The sequence below is a fragment of the Asparagus officinalis genome, chromosome 8, assembly GCF_001876935.1.
Source record: "Asparagus officinalis chromosome 8, Aspof.V1, whole genome shotgun sequence".
Classification (NCBI taxonomy): Eukaryota; Viridiplantae; Streptophyta; class Magnoliopsida; order Asparagales; family Asparagaceae; genus Asparagus; species Asparagus officinalis.
In genome coordinates, this window is record NC_033801.1 from 85,397,854 (window position 1) to 85,422,745 (window position 24,892).

General features: G+C 38.1%; 1 protein-coding gene across 1 annotated transcript; it reads right to left on the bottom strand.

Annotated features, from left to right (window-relative positions):
* LOC109822494 (LRR receptor kinase BAK1) lies at positions 4,587-24,638 on the bottom strand. Its single transcript, XM_020388697.1, has 11 exons — positions 24,260-24,638; positions 22,922-23,054; positions 22,761-22,832; positions 15,811-15,954; positions 15,309-15,380; positions 15,123-15,194; positions 14,934-15,046; positions 14,320-14,454; positions 13,909-14,250; positions 6,532-6,926; positions 4,587-5,280 (listed from the first exon to the last, which is right to left on the bottom strand). The coding sequence occupies exons 1-11, from the start codon at positions 24,357-24,359 to the stop codon at positions 4,966-4,968; spliced, it is 1,893 nt and encodes a 630-aa protein (XP_020244286.1). The 5' UTR covers positions 24,360-24,638; the 3' UTR covers positions 4,587-4,965.

Below are 24,892 nucleotides of genomic sequence, written 5' to 3' on the forward strand. Positions count from 1 at the left end.
GCTACATATCATGCTACCTCCAATCGAGACATTTTCACGTCGTATAAAGCAGGTGATTTTAGCCATGTGAAGATGGGCAATACCAACTACTCGAAAATTGTCAGACTTGGTGATATACACTTGCAAACAAATATCGGATGCACATTGATCTTAAAGAATGCGCGACATATTCTCAATTTACGGCTCAACTTGATTTCGGGTCTTACTTTAGACCAAATGGGATATGAAATTCAATTTGGTGGAGGAAAATGTAAAATCACCAAAGGCTCTCTTGTGGTGGCTAGAATAAGTATATGGTGCAATTTATATAAGACTCAAGCAAATGCTTCATATGATTCTTTGAGTGTGGATCAAGACGGTGACACTCTCAGTTTGTGACATAGGAGGCTCGGGCACATGAGTGAGAAAGGGTTATAGATATTGGCAAATAAGTCTCCCATTCCCTTTGTCAAAGGTTCTTTACTCACCCCTTGTAATTATTATTTATTTGGAAAACAACATAGAGTTTCTTTTAGTAAGCCTTCTAAAAGAAAATATAATATCATGGATTTGATTTATTCTGGTGTTTATGGTCCTATTGAGGTAGAGTCCTTGGGTGGCAATAAGTAGTTTGTCACATATATTAATGATACATCACGGAGGATTGGGTCTTCTTATTGAGGATAAAGGACCAGGTATTTTCAGTCTTCCAGCAGTTTCATGCCATGGTGGAGAGGCAGCCAGGAAAGAAGTTGAAGTATTTGCGCACCGATAATAGAGGAGAGTACACTTCCATTGAGTTTAGAGATTATTTCTTCAAGCATGGTATTCGACATCAGAGGACAGAGCCCGGCACACCACAGCATAATGGAGTTGCAAAGAGGTACAACAGAACCATTGTGAAGAAAGTCAGATGCATGTTGAAGATGGCGGAGTTACCTAAAAACTTCTGGGTTGAATATGTTCCCAATGCATGCTACATAATCAATAGGTCTCCTTCAGTTCCTATGACTTTTGATTTTCCAGAGAGAGTTTGGTCTGTAAAAGATATTTCATATTCTCATCTGAAGGTGTTTGGTTGCAAGGCGTTCACACACATTCCATAGGAGAAGAGACAGAACCTTGATGATAGAGCGATACCTTACATCTTCCTTGGTTATGGAGAAGATGAGTTCAGCTACAAACTATGGGATCTAGAAAAGAGATGAATTATCAGACGAGCAGATGTGATTTTTCAGGAGGATCAGACTATTGCAGATCTCGGGAAATCAGACCAGTCAAAGAGTGTTGCCAGTAAGATTCCAGATATGGCACCTGTTTCGTCTCCAGTACAGTTGCATTCTACAAATATGGAGCAGGTGCATGATGATGATGTTGATGATGACAGTCAGATACCAGAGCAGGGAGATGATAATCAGGATTATGAGCAGGAGGCTCCTCATCAAGGAAAGCATCACCAACAACAGGAGTTTGCAGAGGTATAATTTAGGAGATCAACCAGAGAGCATCGACCATCCACGAGATATCCTTTTTCGGACTATTCTTTCCTAACAGAAAAGGGGAACCCATAAAGCTTTCAGGAGGTATATACTCATAAAGACAATGACAGATGGTTCCAGGCTATGAAGGAAGAGATGAAGTCTCTTGAGAAGAACGATACTTATGAGTTAGGGGATTTGCCGAAGGAGAGAAAAGCTTTGAAGAACAAGTGGGTGTTCAAGTTAAAGAATGATGGCTACAAAGAGATTCAGAAATACAAAGCCAGATTAATGGTGAAAGGCTTTGATCAAGAAAAGGGCATTGATTTTGATGAGATTTTTTCATCGGTTGTGAAGATGACATCCATTAGAGTTATCTTGAGGTTAGCAGTTAGTTTAGGCCTCGAGATTGAGCAACTTGATGTGAAGACCGCATTCCTTCATGATGATTTGGAGGAAAAGATTTACATGGAGCAGCCGGAGGGTTTTGAAGTGAAGTGAAAAGAACACATGGTTTTCAGGTTGAAGAAGAGCCTCTATGGTTTGAAGCGGGCACCTAGGCAGTGGTACAAGAAATTTAATTCTTTCATGTTGAGTCATGGCTACCAGAGGAGAGTTGCAGACTCATGTGTATATTTCAGGAGAATTTTGAATTCTAGTTTCATTATCTTTTTTCTTTATGTGGATGATATGTTGATTGTTGGTCAGAATAGTCAGATAATTGGTAGGTTGAAGAATGAGTTATTTAAATCTTTTGATATAAAGGATTTGAGCTTGGCACAACGGATTCTTGGTATGGATATTACTCAGGACAAGAAATCCAGGAAGTTGTGGTTATCACAGGAGAAATATATTGAATGGCTACTTGATAGATGCAACATAAAAGATGTTAAGTCAGTCAGTACTCCTCTTGTAGGCCATTTGAAGCTTAGCAAAAAGTTTTGCCCGACTACAGATGAGGAAAAGAGTTTGATGGAGAATATTATTTACTCTTCAGCTGTAGGGCGTTTGATGTATGCCATGGTTTGCACTCGGCTATATATAGCTCATGCGGTTGGCGTTATGAGCAAGTTTCTTTCTAATCCAGGAAAAAATCATTGGGAAGATGTAAAGTGAATCTTAAAATATTTGAAAAGCAGTTTCAGATTGTGTTTGAGTTTTGGAGGTTCGAATGCAGTATTATATGGTTTTGCAGATACGGATATGGCAGGTGATCTCGATCACAGGAAGTCTACCGCAGGTTGGTTGTTCACTTTTGTAGGGGAGCAGTATCTTGGCAGTCCATGTTGTAGAAGTGTGTTGTTTTATCTACAACAGAGGAAGAATATATTGCAGCTACAGAAGCCAGTAAGGAGATGATTTGGTTGAGAAGATTTCTGTAGTAGTTAGGCTTGCAGCAGGACAATTATCAAATCTTCATTGATAGTTAAAGTGCTCTTGATTTGAGCAAGAATTTCACATTCCACTCCAGGACGAAACACATTGATGTGAAATATCATAGGCTTAAAGAAGCAGTTGAGAAAGAGGAGCTGAAGCTACAGAAGATTCACACAGATAAAAATCCAACAGGTTTTTTAAGAATATCATTTCTAGAAAGAAGACCGAGTTGTGTCAGCAATTGGCCAGTATGAACTCCCGTTGAGGAGTTACAGATTGGCATACCCCCTCGTTGGGCTGGAGGGGGAGATTGTTGTGGGTCCAGCTCAAGATAAGGCCCACATGATGTTCACATGAATTAAAACTCTATCTAGAAGTGGATTTGGATGATCTATTTGGAATAGGAATAGGTTTTGAGAATTCTATATATGAGAAACCTGTATTTTTTTCCTCGGCTACAGTACCGTGAAAAGTAATTCAAAAAAGGGGAGAGAGAAAAATTAAGATTTCGGATAACTCGGTTGTCTGATTGCAGTGATTCAAAAGCCATTGTCTTGAGAAAGACGACGATGTCAAGGATACGGTGCTGGTTTCTCCGCTGGTGTTGAAAATTTTTGGTGAGACTGGTTTTAGGGTTTTGGTGCACTAAAGGTAGCACTGTATCTTTTTCTTGTGATTTAGCCCTCAAGTTCAGGTATAACTTGGAGGGATTGTATACTTGATTCATAGTGAAATATTTCTCTCTGGATTGCCCCGTGGACATACGCGCGATTTATCAAACCATGTTAAATTTTGTTGTTTGCTTACTTGTGGTATTTTCATTGGTGTCGTTATTCGTTTAGACTCTGTTTGGCAAAGGGTTAAAAAAGAGGGGTTAAAGAAAAGGACTAATGTATTTAGCATATTCGATAATCTGAAAGACTAAATTATTAATCCGTTAAATAAGTTTTATTTTAGTCATTTTGTTTAGTTTTAATGTTTGGGAATAACAATCATTTTGACTATTTTCTTTATAATTATAAGGGTTAACTCTTAATCCTTCTAAATAGGAGTATTAGTAAACCCCTCATTAACTCATTTTAATCCCTCTAGAGGGATTAACTTAACCATTCTATATTTTTTAAGTTTGGCAAATTATGGAGGGTTAACTCACTTTAACCCTTGTATATATTTTTTGTGTTTGGCGGGTTAAGGAAGGGTTAAGTCTCATTAACCCCTCACTAAACCATTTGCCAAACAGTACCTTAGTGTTTAATTCCGTAGATTAATCTCTATAAAATCTCCAACATGTCTTTTATTAATTTCCTTTTGTTTAAGAAAGACGTTGATAATTAAAATCCAAAAAGATCCCTTCTACGCTAAATTTAAAATTGGAAAATAATAATCCAATTTCACAACTACGTAAGCCTATACATAGTCCCATTATACAACGAAATTTTTTAAATAAAATCCCATGTAAGAGCCAGGGAATGACAACTTAATTTTTCTCCTGACTAAATCATCATGAACATAAGGCTAATTGCTAATCATAAATTTAAGCTCCCAAATCAGCAACAATATCTTGATTGCACAGCGAAAGCAAAGTAACTCTCGGGCAGCTCATTTTCTGCTCCCCTTCCCATAAATATCCAGAAGCTCAGGAACCTCGTGCTTTATGTGGGACAACAAATTTGTCCACAAACAGGATGGTGTAACGAATTTGTGAAAGAACGCAAGTACACAGAAAAAGTGCAAACAGGATGGTGTAACGAATTAACAAGCAACCATTCCAAATTCATACAAAAATCAACACATTCCTTCTTTTTTTCCCTGTTATGAACAAGCTTGTCAGATGTCAGAAACATTCATACTACATCAACTCACTAAATCAACGTGCAATTAGAAATGCTCGAGTTAACAAAGGAATGGTTAGGGCAGTAAAGATTGCAGACCACTTTCAGCCCCTCTCACTGAATAATGCAATTTTACATATCCTGCTTAGAGGATACTGACAATGATACAACTTGCTATAAAGTAGAGGGATGAATATCATGGACAAATTTATGTGGATGAAACTGAGACAATATAACGCCAGAGATAGATTCACATGCACAGTAAAAACTTCCACTTCAGCCCTGTTGAATGGACACTGTCACCTTGGACCAGATAATTCAACAGCGTGAAGGTTATCAGTGGAATCAAGAATCCATTCAGAGTTGCAATGAGGAGCCATCTCCACTTCTTGACGAACTACTTCCACTTTCTGCCATTCTTCCCATCTCTCAGCAAGGCCATCTCCTTCGAGCATTCTCACCACCTCCGACATTTTCGGACGCTCCATTGGTGAGCCTTGAGTGCAGAGAAGGGCAATCTGAATGAGAGACTCTACCTCAGCCTCTATATAATTGCTTTGTAGTTCAGGATCAATCAAAGTCTCAAGCTTTCTCTCTTTCAGAAGACCTTTAACCTTATGAGGACAAACATAGGATGGCAGAAGTTAAATTCCAGTACTGTAGAGATCCTCAACTTGTAGAAACTATTACTTTTAATTAATGATAAAAATAAAATTTCCATTTGATGCCATTAAGGAATCTATGTCACATACCAATACCATTTGTCTTCTTTTGCTTATACACCATTGTAAAAGGGATTACATTCTAATTTAGCACATAGCTAAATCCTCCCTAGCCATTTGAACTAATGAAGGGGGAGAAGTTCACAGTAAATGCAATGTTCACATGACATCAACTATTTGCCCATCATTGGCAACAAACTCAGCACAATCATTGACTCTAAACCATTGCAGAAAGGAAAGCATCTGTTCACATTCTCGAAGCAGTGGTCCATAATCAAGGAGACTGCCTTTCGAAGTTGAAGGATGGTGCAAAAGGAGTATCCTTCCACCCAAAGCTTGTGGGGGTTAAGCTTCTTGATGGTAATATATAGATTATAACTGAACTAAGATGCAATTATTTCTGCGGCCACCACAAAAGACAGGTCCAAGAATTAATTTATCATATTGGCTCCTAGTAACAAAAACCTACACCCGCTCGCAGAAGTTAGCACGCTTGACCCATCAAAGGTGACCTAGACGGTATCAAATTATGGCAAACACCAAAGTTTATTGCTCCCATATTTCCCCATTCCCCTTGCTGCCCCTTGCTTTCAGTTTATAGTTCCAGTTTATAGCTCCATGAATCTTTTTCATATGTAGGTCAATGACCATGATACTTGCATTTCAATAGAAATCTTCAATACAACAACAAAAAAAAACTTTGCATGTATTTTCAAAGTATTGAACTTCCCAAGTAAAAGGAGGAACACGCTCAAGTGTACGCACAATAACCCACTGGTAGTTATCATATCAAGTGCTTATCACAGAAGTTTCAACACAGGTTATTAAACGCGCCCAATATGCATTTTATATAAGCATAAAGTAGCACAATAAGGAAAATCTTAAAAGAAATATAATTCCAAAGTACAAACCTCAAATTTATATGAGCTAGTTCAGATGACGGCATATATGATGGGACCCTCGGGAACCAAAACTCCGTGTTGCATGGTGGCATATCAATTAGCCAGGAAACAACTGACAGTGATTAGTTAATTTACAAACCTAACTGGAAGTTAGCTACCAAATCATTGATGCAATTGATGGCCAAACCTTTCCTACTGTCAATGTCAAAGAAAATTAGAAACTAAAAGAATATGGCATTACCCAATCAAGCAACATGACATCATCATCTTTTGCAAGCCGACCAAGATCAAAAGCCCTTTGTCCAGTAATGAGCTCCAGAAGCATGATTCCATACCCAAAAACATCTGTCTTCTCTGAAGACTTCCCTGTGGATAAGTACTCTGGAGCAATGTGTCCAATTGTTCCTCTGACAGCAGTATATACATGAGTATCCTTGTAGTCCATTAGTTTTGCCAAGCCAAAGTCTCCAACCACTGCCTCAAACTCCTCATCCAATAAGATATTTGCAGCTTTGACATCGCGATGAATAATCCTTGGATCACAATGGTCATGCAAATAAGACAGTCCGCGTGCAGATCCCAATGCAATTCGCCTACGGATAGGCCATTCCAGTGGCAGTTCTGCCGGTGGGCGTTCTACAGCAACCAACACTATACTGTTAGAGTATATTCAATAAAGAATACAAAGACATGCAATTTCATAGGTAAACATACAATAAGCAATTACAATCCAGATAATAAAGTAATGCACGTCAGTTTCTATTAGGAAGTTCTAAGATTTCAATCCGAAATTGTCATGCCGCCAAACCGCATAGCATAATCCGGGGTTCGCAACAACGGCGACACATGCATGAACACATGTAATATGGACAACAACTCTAAAACATATAAAATGCTTAAACACTTTTGCAAACTGTTCTCATGTAAATTTCATGAAAATAGGACACTTATGAATCTAAAACAAATAAATAGAACTCTTCAATAAATGCATTTGAACAGTAAATTTGAAATGACCTATTTTCAATAATCCCATATATTAAACAATATTTATCTTGTAAAAGATAAATAGCTATCATGATCCAAATTTGTTAACAATTACTATAAATGAACAGAATAACATGTTTGATCCACAATTTCTCTACACAAAAAAAAATTATTATAAATAATATATAATAGATTAAAATAACTAATAAGAAGAAATCTACTCACCTCAAGAGATTTGACAACCCTTGGAGAACCATATTCGAATTATCTTACTCCTTACTTGACTGAACCTATAAGCACAAAATATTATAAATACTAAAGATTCTAAGTATAAATTGTTCTGGGCATAATACTAAGGTTTCTGAATTTCTAGGGGCTTTTCTAAAACTTATTTCTATTCTTTATTTTAGAGGATCTAATTGTAAACTTTATTTAACTAAAGGCTCAAAGGAAAAAAAATTTAATTAAATAGGTTTCAGGTAGAAGCATATCTTCATAGGATTCTGGACCTAAAACTAATTTCCATATTTCTAAGGATTTAATAACAATTTTTCTTTTCTTAGATCCTAAACTTTATTTAACTAAAGGCTTAAAGGAAAAAAAATAATTAAATAGGTTTCAGGTAGAAGCATATCTTCATAGGATTCTGGACCTAAAACTAATTTCCATATTTCTAAGGATTTAATAACAATTTTTCTTTTCTTAGATCCTAAACTTTATTTAACTAAAGGCTTAAAGGAAAAAAAATAATTAAATAGGTTTCAGGTAGAAGCATATCTTCATAGGATTCTGGACCTAAAACTAATTTCCATATTTCTAAGGATTTAATAACAATTTTTCTTTTCTTTCCTCTTATCTGCTTTTTTTTGTAATAGAACTCATAAGAGATTCAATGGGTTTGGTGATTGCAGTGGCTCTTGCTAGCGAAACCCTCGGCCAAGGGATGGTCGGAGGTCATCGGACATTGCCGAAGTCGACGCCGATGGCCAAAAAGGTTTTTTTTTTAAATCTAAAAAAATAAAATAAAATGCTTACCTAAAATTTTTGCTATTCTCCTTCCTCCTCTATTCTCAGAATCCCTCTTCTTGTGTGAGTAGAAACTCAAGAATAGGTTGAATTTATAGATTTTCAAGGTTGTTCATTTTTTATCTTTATAACATATTTTCAAGTATTGTAAATAAGAATCACATTTTTATGAGGGTATACTAACAAATTCAATTTTGAATTTGCTTCTGATGATGGTGCTCACATTCTCCCTACCTTTAATAAAGTTGTCTCTGAAACTATACGTATCTTGGTTTCGGAAAAGTTGTAGATATCTCTCTCGTATATCATCCTCAAGCTCCCAAGTTGCTTCTCTTTCAGTGTGATTCTTCCATTAAATTTTGACAAATGTGATAGTGCGCCGCATGAGTACTTATTTCTTCTGATCAACAATGCATCATGGTTGCATCTTATAAGTCAAATCTTCATTTAGCTTAATTCGTGTCAGTTCAATAATCTGATCCGGATCTCGAATAAATTTCCTCAACATAGATATATAAAACACATTGTGGACTCTAGCCAAAGAAGGCGGCAAGGCAAGCCTATAGGCGACTTCACTTATACGCTGAAGAATTTCGAAAATCTTGGACTCAACTTTCATCGAATTCAAAATCGCTTCACACCTCTTTTTGGATATACTTTTAAAAATAAATGATCACCTTCTTGAAATTCTAGGTTTATCCTCTGATCAGCATAGCTCTTCTATCTACATTGTGCATTTTGAATATGCACTCTTATCAAGTACATCTTGTCTATAGCTTGTTGTACTAACTCAGGTCCAAGAAGTTTCCTTTCTTCAACATCATCCCAGTGTATAGGCGAACGACACTTCCTTCCATATAGAGCTTCATACAGTGTCATCTTAATGCTTGAATGGTAACTATTATTATATGCACTCTGCCAATGGTAAATGCTCCACCCATGATCCATTTAAATCAAGGATACATCTTAACATATCCCGAGAGTTTGAATTGTTCTCTCTGATTGACCATATGTTTATGGATGATATGCTGAGCTAAATCAGAGTTTACTCCAAAGAACTTTGCACACCTTTCCAATACTCTGATACAAATTTAGGATCTCCATCATATACTATTTCCATTGGAGCACCATGAATCCCGACTATTTCAACAATATACAACTTCACAAGCTTCTTCAATGAAAACTTCATATTGATCGGCAAGAAGTGAGCCGACTTAGTCAGACGGTCCACTACAATGTTCCAAAAGGCAGATAACTTGTTTGCATATACAAGCGAGTATGTGGAATCGACCCATTTCCACTTGGAAATGGGCTGATTCGCTCAATTATGCGGACAATCGTGTAATTGAACGAAAAACGATTAATCGCCCGCATAAAATGTTTATGCGCGTGTTTTTTTCTTTGAGGTTATAACAGGTTTCGGATACAAAAAATAAACCCAAATATATTGTCAACCCAAAGCCTACCCATTTCTTATCTAAAAACCCCAATACCTTCCCCTCTGTTTCTGTCCACGTAAAAATAAAAAGAAAACGAAACCCTAAATCATCTTCCTTCTCCACTAGCCGCCAGATCTCCTCTACACCATCTTCCATCGATTTGGCATGTTCTCTTCTTCAACCAGTCTTCACCATCTTCTGCCACCAAGATCTCCTCTTCCAGTACTCTCCATCGGTCTTTACCGCCTTTTTCCGATCCTAAAACCCTAGTGTTCACCATCTTCATTGAAGCTTCTAGTCTTCATCATCTCCCGTCGAAGCTTCTAGTCTTCGCCATCTTCCATGGGCTTCTTATTCAACCTTCGATATATGTCGAATGTTAGAAATCTTACTTCAGATTTTCCAGTCTTCACTTGGATAACTCCTTCAATTCTAATTTTAGGATAATTATTTTAGGGCACTGTTCTGATTTTGAATTGAGATCAAAATCAAAACTGGTAATTATTTGTGGTGCTAAAAGTGATATTTAACTGAAAAATCTCATTTTTATGAACTTGAAGTGCATATTGGAAGAGTACTTCTATTAGTAGTTATGAACTTTTTTGTTTTAGTTTAAGTGTTTAATTAGTAACTTTTATCTGAGTAGCTAGTTAATTATTATGTATGCATGGATAATGGATACATTGGATTGAGTGTTTATTTGGCTACTTAGTTATTGACTATTAGTCACATGTTTATTAGCATTTTTCTTAGAACATGCTCTATCTTTTATGAATTATATACAGTTTTATGTATGAGAACTAATAAATATATGTTAAAAATTCAAAAACGCATAATTTCACATAATCTGATTAATCGGAGAGTAATCCGATTAATCGTGATTCGTTCTAGGACCGCACAGATAATAAAATCGTGTTTTTGAACATTGGTCCACTATAACCCATATGGCATTGTTACCTCTCGCAGATCTTGGTAAGCCCGTGACAAAGTCTAGAGTAATTTTCTCCCACTTCCACATTGGTATTTCGAGGTTAATCCCGTTGCTCTTTGATCTTCTGCTTTTACTTGCTGACATATCTCACACTCTGAGACATATTTGCTAATAACCCTCTTCATATTATTCCACCAGTATATCTCTTTTAGATCTTTGTACATTTTGATTCCACCAGGATGCATTGTATATCCAAAACGACGAGCCTCTTTCAAAATCTCTTTTTTCAATTCTAAATTTTAGGAACACAAAGTTGATTTCCAAACAAAGGGATCCGTCATCATGTATTGCAAAACCTAGTTGTTTACCATCCTCGACTTCTTTTCCAATGACTTTCAATTCAGAGTCATCTTTTTGGGTGATCTTAATCTCATCAATCAGAGCAAGTTGTACCTGGACATTGTTCAATTTGGGCGATGGTTAATGACACCGGATCTCAATTCTCAATCGATCCAAATCTTCTAAAATATGTCTTTGTCGAGTAATGAGACAAACTATATTACTCTTCTGACTAAGAGCGTCAGCAACTACATTTACTTTCCCTGGGTGATAGTTAATATTAACATCATAATCTTTAAGTAACTCCAACCATCTCTTTTGCCTTATGTTCAACTCAATGTGAGCACCATCATCAGAAACAATTTCAAAATTCAATCTGCTAGTACACATTCATAGAAAATGTGATTCTTATTTATAATAGTGTGTGAAAATATGTTATAAAAGTAAAAAATGAACAATCTTGAATATCTATAAATTCAACTCATTCTTGAATTTCTCCTTACGCAAGAGGGATTCTGAGAATAGGGAGGAATGAGAAGAGCATAACTTTTTTAGGTAAGTGTTTATTTTAGTTTTTAAAATTAAAAAAAATCTTTCCGATCACCAGCGTCAGCTCCAGCAATGTCCAGTGACCTCCGACCATCCTTTGGTCGAGGGTTTCGCCGGCGAGAGCCACTGCAGTCACCAAACTAATTGAATCTGTTTTTGGTTCTATTACTAAAAAAGAAACAGATAAGAGGAAGAAGAAAAGGAAAATTATTATTAGACCCTTAAAAATATGAAAATTATTTTTGGGTCCAAAAATCTATGAAGAGATGTTTCTACATGAAACCTATTTAATGAAAAAATTTCCTTTGAGCCCTTAGTTAAATAAAGTTTACCCTAGAAATCCAAAACCTTAGTATTATACTCAGAATAGTTTATACTTAGAATCTTTAGTATTTATGCATATTATCTGTTAATAGGTTCAAGTAAGATAAATCAAATACTGCTCTCCAAGGATTGTCAAATCTCTTGAAGTGAGTAGATTTTTTCTCATTAGTTATTCCCATCGATTATATATTATTTAAATGGTACTTTATTTTTGTAGAAAAATTATGGATCAGACATGTTACCCTGTCCATTTATAGTAATTGTTAACAAAATTGAATCGTTATAACTATTTATTTTTTACAAGATAAATATTGTTTAGTATATTAGATTATTGAAAATATGTCATTTCAAATTTACTGTACAAATGCATTTATTGAAGAGTTCTTTTACAAGATAAATATTGTTTAGTATATGATATTATTGAAAATATGACATTTCAAATTTACTGTTCAAATGCATTTATTGAAGAGTTCTATTTGATAAAAAAGATTATTTATTTGTTTAGAAAAAAATTATTTATTTGTTTAGATTCATGAATATTCTATTTTCATGAAATTGGCATGAGAAAAGTTTAGAAATTAACATGAGAAAATTTTACGATAAATGTTTAAGCATTTATATTTAAGCATTTATATTTAAGCATTTATATTGCTTTTCGTATAAGTGGAAGTGGCAAGTGATACTTTGATTGAAAAGAAAAGTGTTTTAAATGTTTAACATCCTCAGAAGTCTACTATGAAATGAAGTGATTTGTTTAAGCCTACCAAATGGTATTGAATCTACTGATCAGTGTTGAAGTCGTCTTTCTGGCAAAAGTGAAGTGGGCTTCTGGTAACTTATGGTAGTGCTAGGTACATTCTGTCCCCGAGTTGACCTATAGTGATTCGATGCGCATTCCCATGCTACTAGGCAATAATTTTTGTAGCCTTAGTGTGACAACAGAGGAAGTTTCGCAAGTGTTAATTTTGACCGATAATTACACTCTTAAAAGTATTTAGTGTTCATTCGTATTGTTTCTTAAATTTGTAAATATTCTTTTATGATAATGTCACATGTTTTTCTTGGAAATTCCTCTTATTCGAAATATTATGTGTTTCTCAGACATTCTTTTTGAAAATAGTTTATCTAAAGTTAGTACTGATATTTTTTAAACTTGTCTGATCCGCTAATGAGAAGTTATCTATTCATTGAGTTGTGAACTCACCCTCTACTTTTCTATTCTTTTTAGGTAAAAATTAGATTGTTCTACCTTTAGCTTGGAGGATTAACAGCTACTAGAGAACTTATTAGCAATATTATGCTTATCTGAGATAGATCAACATGATTATGTAATAAGAGTTTAATGACTCACTAATTGTAATATTTATATTGTGCTTGTTATAGTGTGGCTTCTCTGAGGCTTCTAAACTTCAAGAAAGTTTTCCTTTATGAACTATTTGACAAAAAATATATATATAAGCGCACAGTAGGCTTGACATGTGTTCACGCACGTGTCGCCGTTACCGCGACACCCGGATTATGTTGTGTGGTTTGGGGGCATGACAGAAATGTCGTGGCTTGACAGATGATTATATGAATTCATTCAATCTTTTCAATTCAGAAATATTCTCCTTGAAGAGAATGAAATCAGGTGGAGATGTCAAAGATGCACTCAGGTTCTTGTATATGATGATTTAGAGTTTCAACTTGAGAATAGATCAAAATGGGCCCAACAACATGCAAACCCAAAGTTAAATAAGGCGGGATTTGATCGTACTTGAACTAAACAATCACCTGATTTGATCACACGAACCAAACAAAAAGGCACCTAAAGTTTATGTGCAACTAAATAAAGGATTCAACATAAACCAACTAATTTCAAGCATTTGATAGATCAGGTGGTCAATCCTGAAAAAAAGGTTGGCCAGCTGGGCAACAACTGGGACACAGAAGGCCAGACTGTGCGTTGGAAATACGCTTCTAACCATATTTGATCCACCTGGTATGCTGCTCTATAACTATACGATACTATGTTGATATGTAGTACCTCTTAAGCATGACGCCACACTCCCGTTTGCCATGTAAGGATAGACTAACAACCGTTCAGTGGGTGTCATACAAAATCCACGAAGACGTAACAGGTTCCGATGCACAGCCATGCTAATCATTTCAACTTCTGTCTGAAATTGGAGTTCTCCACCTGCCGTGCGCTCTTCTTTTAGCCTTTTTACTGCTACCAAGGAACCATCTACTAGTCGCCCTTTGTAAACCTTTCCAAATCCACCCTTGCCCAAAATGTTCTTATTGCTAAAGCCATCAGTTGCAACTTGAAGCTCTCGCAAAGAAAACCTTTTGAGCTGACCTAAATGAACTTCTGGGTCTTCCTCAGCTGCACAAGGAAAAAGAAGTTACTATATCAAATCTTTATGATTTTGAACATACTTACTCAAACACTAACCAGGGACATCAAAGAAGTATTCTTGGGGTTTACGGCGTCGCCACCAAGCAAACCCAATTGCCGGTGCAGCAAACAGCAAAGCAGCACCTGCAGCAACTCCCCCAGCAATTGTCCCGGTGCTAGGAGCACTACTTCCTGTGGAGATTGAAGTTACAGAGATAAATTGACTTGCTTACAAGATTTTCTTCTGAACTCTGTAGTCTGCTCATGTTTTAGAATGAGTAGAGTACTAAAATGCATGAAACATAGTATTCCTTATATATTCATTCATATAGTTTGAGAATTATCAGAAAAGAACTGGCTCAACTAGTAGCCAATTTATATCCTAGGAGCCTTCAGTACAAGTAACCTGAAGCATTTAACTAAGCTAAATAATAGCCCAAAAACTCCTAAAACTTGACAAAGGTACGTACTGGGACAAAAATTGGAACACTTGTTATCAAAACTATAGTAGAATTCCCTTAATAGGAAACCACACAGTTCTGACAGCATATAGTTCTTAATTAAAACCTTTCTCTGCAAAAGAAGACAACCTTCCAAAATTTGTCAGTAAGAAGTTTGATATGTACGCATAAAAAATACGCGTGAACTGTGATCTGAATGTAAACTATCACCTTGAGGTGACTGAGGTATTGGCGGTTTAAAAGGAGGTGGTGGAGAAAATGGAGGAGCACCCGGACATGGCTTTGCTGTACCCGGACCACATAGGAGAGGATTATTTGCAAAACTGAAAAGTTGCATTTATATGGTAAATGATTAATAAAAAAACTAAAAATATTAATAAACAAATGTTGGTGGCGCACCTTATAGGAGTAAATAATGAAAAAGAGCCAGTAGAAGGAACTTCTCCTGACAGATTGTTGTTTGATAGATCTCTGCACATATATCACTTCTTGATAAAATGTTTGCATCACGATAAATAAACTACAACAAAAGTTTAAAAAAAACAATGAAAAACATTGCATTATGTAAATTAGAAAGCAACTTACAGAACTTGGAGAGTGTTGATACTGGTTAAAGATTTCGGAATCGAGCCTGCCAAGCTGTTGTTGTTAAGCCGTCTATCCTTCCACATTTTTGTTAAAAGTAATATTATGTTACGGACTGTAACTTGAACAAGGATGTAAGTGAAATACAAAAAAATTAAAATGACTGCCCATCAATGACATCTTAGTGATATTTTTTTCCCCAGAGAGAAGAAAATGAGAAAGTATTAGCTTCATTTCAGTGGAAGGCAATGTGATACCATTGACCTTCCAAGACTGAATTGCAAAGACTCAACCATCTGGATTCGCCTAATGATTTACTTCCTGAACATTCTGAAACCTCATCCATATGGAAGCTTATAAGATTCTTTGCATGCAAATATAACCCAAATTAGCTTATTTTTATCTCTTCCCTTGTACTGTATGACCATGAGACAACTATCTGTTATCTGGGATTATAGAATTTTAGAACATATATAAGTGTCACAGAGGATGAAGTTCTTACAGAAATCGTAGTTTCGATAGATTCCCCAACGAGTCAGGTATTCCTCCAGTAAAATTATTTAAGTAAAGATCCAAGCTCACAAGATTTTTCAGATTCCCCAGGTCAGTTGGAATCGACCCGCCAATGTTGTTGCTATAAAGCTCCCTGTTATTATATATGATAGTAAAATAATCTGCATAAGGAATACTGGCAGAATAGAATTTCGACTGAGGCTGGAGACTAGGGATTAAATTTTCTAATCTTAAGAAAAATATAAATTAAATTTCAACTAAATTTATGAACAGAATATGCGAGGCTCACAAATACTATACTGCAAATCAAATTGAGAAGTATACTTTCAGTGTACTCTTCAATAAGTTATCTAAAAAAGAAAGGTAACACAATAAATGGTTAAAGTAAAAGTATGTCAACAGTGTATATGAGGAATAAAAAAACCATACAGCAACTCAGAGGTATCCTGAGGTTACGGTATTGTCTAGACTTGTCCACATCATACTGAAGAGTTAATTGTACACAGAAGCAAATGTAGGAAGAGAAGGAAGGTGTCAGAGGTCATCCATAACTTCTTAAATCTGGAAATGTATAGTCATGGATTAAGCAAAAAATTAGGTCCAATACCAGAAAAATGATAATGGACCTTCTAAAATGGCCATGAGAAAAAGTTAAGTCATGGAAGTCTCCAAGAAGAGTTGATAATTAATTTCAGGTCCCTGTGAAATTACCTTATATTTGAGAACTAAAATACATGGTAACATGTAATAAATAGATTGATCCTAACATGAATTTCTGGATGCAAAGATGGCATTCCACTATACCTATTCTCTGTAAGTTAATTCAAAGACAACATAACACAACTAGCACAAGAATCTCAATGCATAAAAGCCAGGTAGTGTAGGCAAATTCCTCAGGTTTATACTCAATTTGCTTGTTTAAAGTTTCTAATGCAGATGTATTTCTGGAATTCCCTCGGGATTGTATGTCAACTTAGCAAATCATTGCCTTAAGATGAACCTTTACTTAAAATATTAGACCTAAGTTCCATACAAAAAAGGTTGGTTCTAGTTCTGCAAGCATATCTTAATATGTTTCTTTGTTAAAGTTCATACTCTTTTCAAGCTAACAATATCACATTATCACATACTAATTTTAGGTCCCAGAGGCTTCTTACAGTAATTGATGGCATTAGAAAGAATGTTGTGTCATTAATAACACTGGTAGCAGTCACTAGAAGAGCTCCCTAAGCAGTCTTTAACCGGAAATATTAGGACAACTAAGGTTCATTTTGAGTATGAAAACATTATATTGCTAAATGAGAAAAATTAAGCATGATTCTCATTTCTTCATAGAGATTTCTATGCAATCTTCTTCAAGATAAGAAGAAGAAGAAGACAATGATTGTATTATGATTTATGGAATGCTCATTGGGTGCAAACAAAAATTTAATTTTGGAAGAATTATTAATGATTTTAGTCTGTTATAGAAATAGTTGAAATAGAAACCCTAATCTTATTATGAGATCTCTTGGGCTTATATAGGCCCCTACACAACTTACAAATAAGTCCCTAACTAATACTAATATGTCAACACTCCTCCTCAAGATGGGCGAAAGATATCTACTAAGCCCATTTTGTCACATCCTCTAATCATATCTACTAAGCTAAGTCCTTTAGTCAGACAATCTGCTGCCTGGTCCTTAGTCGAAACATGACTTAGCTCCAGTAGTCCACTATCCAACTTCTCTTTGATGAAGAACCTATCGATCTCGATGTGTTTGGTTCTATCATGCTGTACTGGGTTGTTGGCGATACTGATGGCTGACTTGTTATCACACCACAACTTCATCTTAGCTCCTTGATCCTTGGCGATACTGATGGCTGACTTGTTATCACACCACAACTTCATCTTAGCTCCTTGATCCAGCTTCAGCTTCAGCTCCACCAGCATACTCTTCAACCATAGCAACTCAGCAACTCCTAAGGCCATACCTCTATACTCCGCCTCAGCTGTCGATCTCACCACCACCGACTGCTTCTTGCTCTTCCACGAGACTAAGTTGTCTCCTATAAAGATGCAGTATCCTGAGGTGGACCTCCTGTCATCAGCACAGCTAGCCCAATCAGAATCACAATAACCCTCAATGCTCATGTGTTCATTCTTCCTGAAGATTAGCCCTTTTCCGGGGGCATTCTTCAAATACCTTAGAATCTGGTACACTGCGTCCATATGACCATTCCTTGGATCATGCATGTAGCGACTCACCACGCTCACTGCAAAAGAGATATCGGGACGTGTGTGACATAGATAGATCAACCTGCCCACCAGCCTTTGGTATCTGTCACGATCAACTGGTTCTCCAGCTTCAGCACCCAGCTTAAACTTCTGGTCGATCGGTGTAGTTGCAGGTTTGCATCCTAACATTCCTGTCTCTTTGAGAAGATCCAGTGCATACTTTCTCTGGGATAGGACGATCCCCTCCGCTCCTCGAGCTATCTCTATTCCAAGAAAGTATCGAAGCAAGCCAAGATCTTTCACCTCGAATTCCTTACCCAGTCTCACTTTGAGTTGGGCAATCTCCCTCTCATCATCCCCTGTAATAATCATATCATCCACATATACTGCAAGCAAGGTGATGTGACCTCCACTTCTTCGAAAGAACACGGTATGATCGGCGCTGATCTGCTGGTACCCCATACCAATCATAGCCCTCCCGAATCTGTCAAACCAAGCACAAGGAGACTGCTTTAGCCCATAGAGAGACTTCTTCAATCTGCAGACTTTTCCCACTATCTGATCTGTACCGAATCCTGGTGGTGTCTCCATGTATACCTCCTCCACTAGATCTCCATGAAAAAATGCGTTCTTCACATCTAGTTGGTGTACCTTCCATCCACCATTTACTGCCAGAGAGATTAAGATCCGAACAGTGCCCATCTTTGCCACCGGTGCAAAAATCTCATCATAATCGATGCTATATGTCTGACTATACCCTTTTGCCACCAGACGAGCCTTGTAGCGTTCAACTTGTCCATCTGGATTCTGCTTCACAGTGAAGACCCACTTACATCCAACTGCTCTTTTTCCTTCTGGTAGTTTTACTAGCTCCCAAGTGCGGTTCTTCTCAAGAGCCCCTAGCTCCTCGTGCATACTAGCTCCCAAGTGCGGTTCTTCTCAAGAGCCCCTAGCTCCTCGTGCATAGCCGTTTTCCACTTTGGGTCCTTCTTAACAACCTGTCAATTGTTAGATACAGTAACAGAGTCCAATGATGCAATGAATGCTCCATGTGCAGGGTGGATATTAGAATATGATACAAACTGGGCAAGATCCCAACCATATCTATCGGAAGGATGTCTTGCATTGCTGCGAGTAGTCCTCCGTACTGACATTGGTGTGGGAGGAGTAAGGAGAGGAATGATATCACCTTGAGAGGAATCTGATGATGGTGTAGGTGTCTCAGGAGTCGGGACAGGCGTTGATAAGGGACTTGACACTAGTGGCACTGTAGGTACTGTTTCTGCAATTTGTTTCCCCTTCCTATTATAGGTAAGTAGCTCCCCCTGAGCCGTGGGCCTAACACCTCTTGTCTCCTTATCCTCTTCTTCTTTATTCTCCTGCTCCTCTACCAATTCTCCTTCCCAAGGAATCGTTAGAGAAATCGATTTCTCCATATTATCCTGCCTCTTACCATTCTCCCCTTCTCGCCTCATACTTCCAGTATTGGGCGAGTCACCAACGGATGAGGGTACCTTCTGTGTGTAATATGGCTCAAATTCACGAAAGTACACATCCATACTTACGAACAGCCTTTTCTCCACCGGGCTCCAGCAAACATATCCCTTTTGAGTAGCAGAATATCCCACAAAAATACACTTCACCGCTCTAGGGGCAAGCTTCCCGACGGATGGTCTGTTATCCTTCACAAAGCACAGACAACCAAATACTTTCAGTGGAAGAATCCCACCATTATCTCCTTTCAACGTCTCACACGGAGACTTCCAATCCAGTACTCTCGAGGGCATTCTGTTGATCAGCGCCGCTGCAGTCAACACTGCTTGCCCCCACAATATTTCTGGGACATTCATGGAGATCATCATACTTCTAGCAACCTCTAAAAGATGTCTGTTCTTCCTTTCTGCTACCCCATTCTGAGCTGGTATGTATGGACACGTAGTCTGGTGTTGTATTCTCTGAGATGACAAGTATTCTCCAAACACTCTGTTGGTGTACTCTGTCCCATTATCAGATCTCAATACCTTCACCACTGCTCCATATTGAGTCTGAACATTCCTATGAAAGTTTTGAAAGCAGCCAAACACTTCACTCTTATTCTTCATCAGGTATAACCAAGTAACGCGAGAGAAGCAATCAATAAAGGTAATAAAATACTTGTATCCATTCATAGAACTTGTGGAACATGGCCCCCACACACCTGAATGTATCATATCAAATGCATGAGAACTCCTATGATCAGAACTAACATAAGAGCTTCTAGTAAGCTTTCCCAACTTACATGCATCACACACAAGTTTCTCTTTATTTACTTTCTCAAATAAAGATGGATACAACCTACTTAAAACACCGAAAGAAGTATGTCCCAAGCGTTTGTGATGAAACATCAATACACTCTCAGCACTCATCTCAGATCCTACTCCTGCTCTCTCTACCATTGACACCAAAACTGAATCTAGCCCTTCACGATCTAGATATCACAGTCCATTACGCCATGTGCCAGTCCCAAATCTCCGTCCTGTCCCCTTCTCCTGAAAGATCACCTTGAAAATATTAAAAGAAACAATACATTTTAGTTGGAGGATGACAGAACTAATGGATAAAAGATTGACTGGAAAGGAAGGAGCATGCAAAACATTAGACAAAGTTATAAAACCAGTACAATCGACTGTACCCTTACCAACCACCGACTGAAATATACCATCAGCTGTTTGAATACTATCAGGCGATGCTAAGTGAGTATATGATGAGAACTCACTAGCATTACCTGTCACATGACGAGACGCACCGGAGTCGACTATCCACTCTGATGATCTGTTAGGAGACATTGAAGCAAGAGCATGTATGTTATCAGTACCTTTGATCGGATGAGCATAGGCAGCAGTGTTGCCTCTGGCGAAGAACGAAATGGATGCCTCCTCAGTCCCACTCCTCAAGTCTCCATCCCCTGCTACTTGCTGTTTTTTCCTGAGTATCGTCAGGAGAGCACGATCCTCCTCTGTAAAGACCACCTCAGCTTTTTCTTCCTCTGCTACCGTCAAATTCGCCCGATTCCCTGCTCCTCTTTCACCTCGTCGACCCCCACGGTCACGACCACGACCTCCGAACTGTCCACGTCCACCCGAATCTCCTTCCTGACCCCCACGGTCACGACCACGACCTCCGAACTGTCCACGTCCACCCGAATCTCCTTCCTTGGGTGGCTCGATGCAAGCATACTTTAGATGACCCACCGCACCGCAGTTGTAGCACTGTCGAGTCTCTCCCCTAGATCCAGTGCTGCTAGAGGCTGTCAGTGCTGACTTCACCACAGGAAGTCCACATGTCCCCGCCTGCAGCCGAATGCGGGTCTCCTCCTGGATCATAGCAGAGACAGCCTCCTCAAGCATGGGAATCTTCGGCTGAGCTAGCAGCAATGCGATTCGCTGAGCGAACTCTGATGTCAATCCCTTGAGAAACACCATAGTCCTCTCCTGTAAAAAGGTCTCCCGCTCTTTACATCCCGGGTCCTTGCAGCTAGCCCGGGAGGAAAAATGATCATAATCCAGCCACAGGCGCTCCAACTCTGTAGCATATTCCTGTACAGTCCTCTCTCTCTGGACTGTGGTGTCGATCTCTCCTTTAATCTGGAATACCCTCAGGTTATTCCCCACTCCATCATATGTCCTCCTCAACTTCTCCCAGACGTCCTTCACCTTCTCAATGTCATCCACTGTGGTGGCGATCGTCGAGACCAACGAGTTAAGAAGCCAGATGTACACCAACATATGAGTGGACTTCCACTCATCTCTTCCCTCTGAGTCCTCCGGCTCTGTCACCTTTCCTGTCAGATAGCCCTCCAGATTCCTCCCTGCAAGGGTATATCTCACCCGCCGTGACCAGCTCAGGTACGTACTAGGTCCATCCAGCTTCAGATCGATGGTCGGAAGCTCCAACTTCTTGGATGGTTTTATCGCGCTCTCACCAGCCGACAACTTCATCAGCTTCATCAAAGTTGACACCTCCGCGGGGTTCAACTTCTTGATAATCTCCTCCATTGATCAAGCTTCAGACCCAACACCTGGTCACCGTCTCTTCTGACCCTTGTTGTGTGTAGTGAAAATTTCGACAGCACCTCTGCTATACAACAAGAGTAAGATCTCAGACAAACCCTCGTTTCTCAGAGGAAACAAGAATAAAAAACAGTGATATATCTCATCGCCGTGAGATATATACTCTTCCTGTCATCAGCTCGAGGACTGAGTCGAGGGAATAGCCGGGTGAGGAGGGGGTGGGGTGGGGTGGCGGCGGCTAGGGCTTGGAGGAGGCTCTGATACCAAGTTGAAATAGAAACTCTAATCTTATTATGAGATATCTTTGGCTTATATAGGCCCCTACACAACTTACAAATAAGTCCCTAACTAACACTAATATGTCAACAGAAATCCCCATGAAATCTAACTTCAAAATGTTGGCAAGATAATATACATTAAGAATTAGAGATATCCATGGACTATGTCACTGATTTATGCAACATCTCAAGTCAAAAACAAGACTGCAGAGGTACTCTTAAAACTGAAGAACATTATGCCCAGTCACTGAACATGCGGCTAGAATTGTATGACTTAGCAAGGATATGAAGGTGAATGTCTATAGTTTGTTTATATTTTCTGAGGTGCTACCAGGGAAATCAATGTTTCTAGAAAAAAGAAATTCCACCTATCTACTAGAGGAAGTGAACTTACAGGTACTGCAGATTTTTCAGTTGACCAAGCTGGGGGACCAGTTGTCCAGATAAGTTTGCATTTCCAAGATCACTGAAAAAAAGTTTTGCATGGTGTCCATCATTGGATTCAACAGGGGAAAAAGAAATTCAATGTACTATTTGCAAGAGCTATCTGCTTACACTCTAACTACACTATTGTCACTGTTGCATGTAACATGGAACCATGTGCATGGGTTGACAAGAGTTGGATCCCAACTTTGTAGAACATTGTTAGGATCTTTTAAGTTCGCTTGCAAACTATGGAGTGCATCACCTATTGACAGAAAGATGCAGAGGCCAAAAGGAAATTAGTTAAGCTCAAAAAATAAATGTGACAACTACAATACATGCAGAAGCTTAATAGTCGTACTACACTTTGCTTCCATGTTTCTAGTTTCTTGCAACAGCCAATGAAGAACAAAAGGAAACTCCCCGCCCCAAAACACACACCAAAGGGGTAAAAGAAATAAAAAAGAAAAACTTTTAGGTAGGCTATTCCAGGTGCATTTCTCCTGTAGTTTCATTTTATGCAATCTGGTGCATAGGGGGAAAAGCATAAGTATATAAACTTCAGGCACACAACATCTCAGATTCTCAATGCATCATACTTTGCCATATTTAATGATTCAGCAAAATGAGCTAAATGCAATGAATAATAGATATTCTAATCTAAATTATGCCTGAGAATACAACTAAACGAGAGAAATATATGACTTGCAAGACATTGTTTAGACGGAGGACAAGAATCATAAAATCTCTAAATCTATATAACTTTAAGCGTCTAGACTATTTGTATAGTGTGCGGCTTTCCCATTAGGGGCCTCAGTATGCATGAAAAGCCCAACATGCCCTCACAGAGATACACCATGTCAAACAAGAAATTCGATATGTGAGATGAAAAGAAAGGCAGACCACCTACTGAATTATGGAGCTAGATGGAACAGTACTAATTACTGTTATAGTTGCGAAGATTCCAATGTTAGACTATACTTCGTTATTTTCCCTCAATGTAATCTTCCAAATTAAGTTTAAACTAAATTAGTTGCTCATTTTAAGACTATCTTTGGTTCTTTTAACTCAGTGTCGTCCTTGAAATAAGCTAAAACAAATTAGTTACATATTCAAGCCTCATAGTTACAGCTGCCACCATGGCGATGTTTTAGTTATTTTTACTCAATGTAACCCTTTAAACAAATTAAAACATATATATTTACTCATTCTAAGCTTCAATAAACATTTTTAGCACTCTCATAGCTCATAAGACGCCAAACAGATAAAATGGAAACAAATTTAAAGCTTAAAATCCATCTCAAAACTCTGAGAAAAGTTCAAACTTTTTTCCTCAGTTCCTGAAACAAATAAAATCATCACAACCCCCATTTCACAAAAAAAAAGTGAAAAAAAAATCAGCGAATATACTGATACTCAAGTTTCCATGAACTTTTGAAGATAAAAATCAAGATTAAACCCTAATATAACCTTCCATGTTGGCCAAAACCCTAGCCAGCGGATGTGCCACCAGAATCAGAAAAAGAAACCACGATGGCGCCAAGTAATCCATTTCCATTACCGCAAGCATCACAACAACAGAGGAATCTTCGACCAAATCCTAACCCTAAAAGAGCCCCAAAACTCCACCATTTCGCTCCAAAAGACCACCAACAGGATCAGAATCCAAGACCGAATCAAGAAGTTAGATCAGCTTAAGATTCGAGCAGACTTTAATCTACTTTTTCCCACACCTCCCTCTTCTTTTTGAAGTATGTTAGGGAAAAAAAATTAATCACTTTTTTCTCTCTGTACTACTGAGAGAGAGAGAGACTGTGTGAGAGAGAGAAAGCGCGCTCGCGTTTGTGTGCAGAGGCTGCAGCAGAGCGTCGCAGCTGCCCGTTGCCCGAGGTACACTGATACAGTACGGGCGGTGACCACACCCCCACACCCTTTAACGGGTTTCGGATCCAACTGCATACTATTAAGAGCTGTTTTCATATTAGTCCCCCACCATCTTCAATATTCCATGATAGGCCCTCAACTATTTAAATTGATCATGAAATTAGGGTGTGTTTGGCAACTCACTAAAATTGGGTCATACTCGTTCCTTAAACTGGCTTT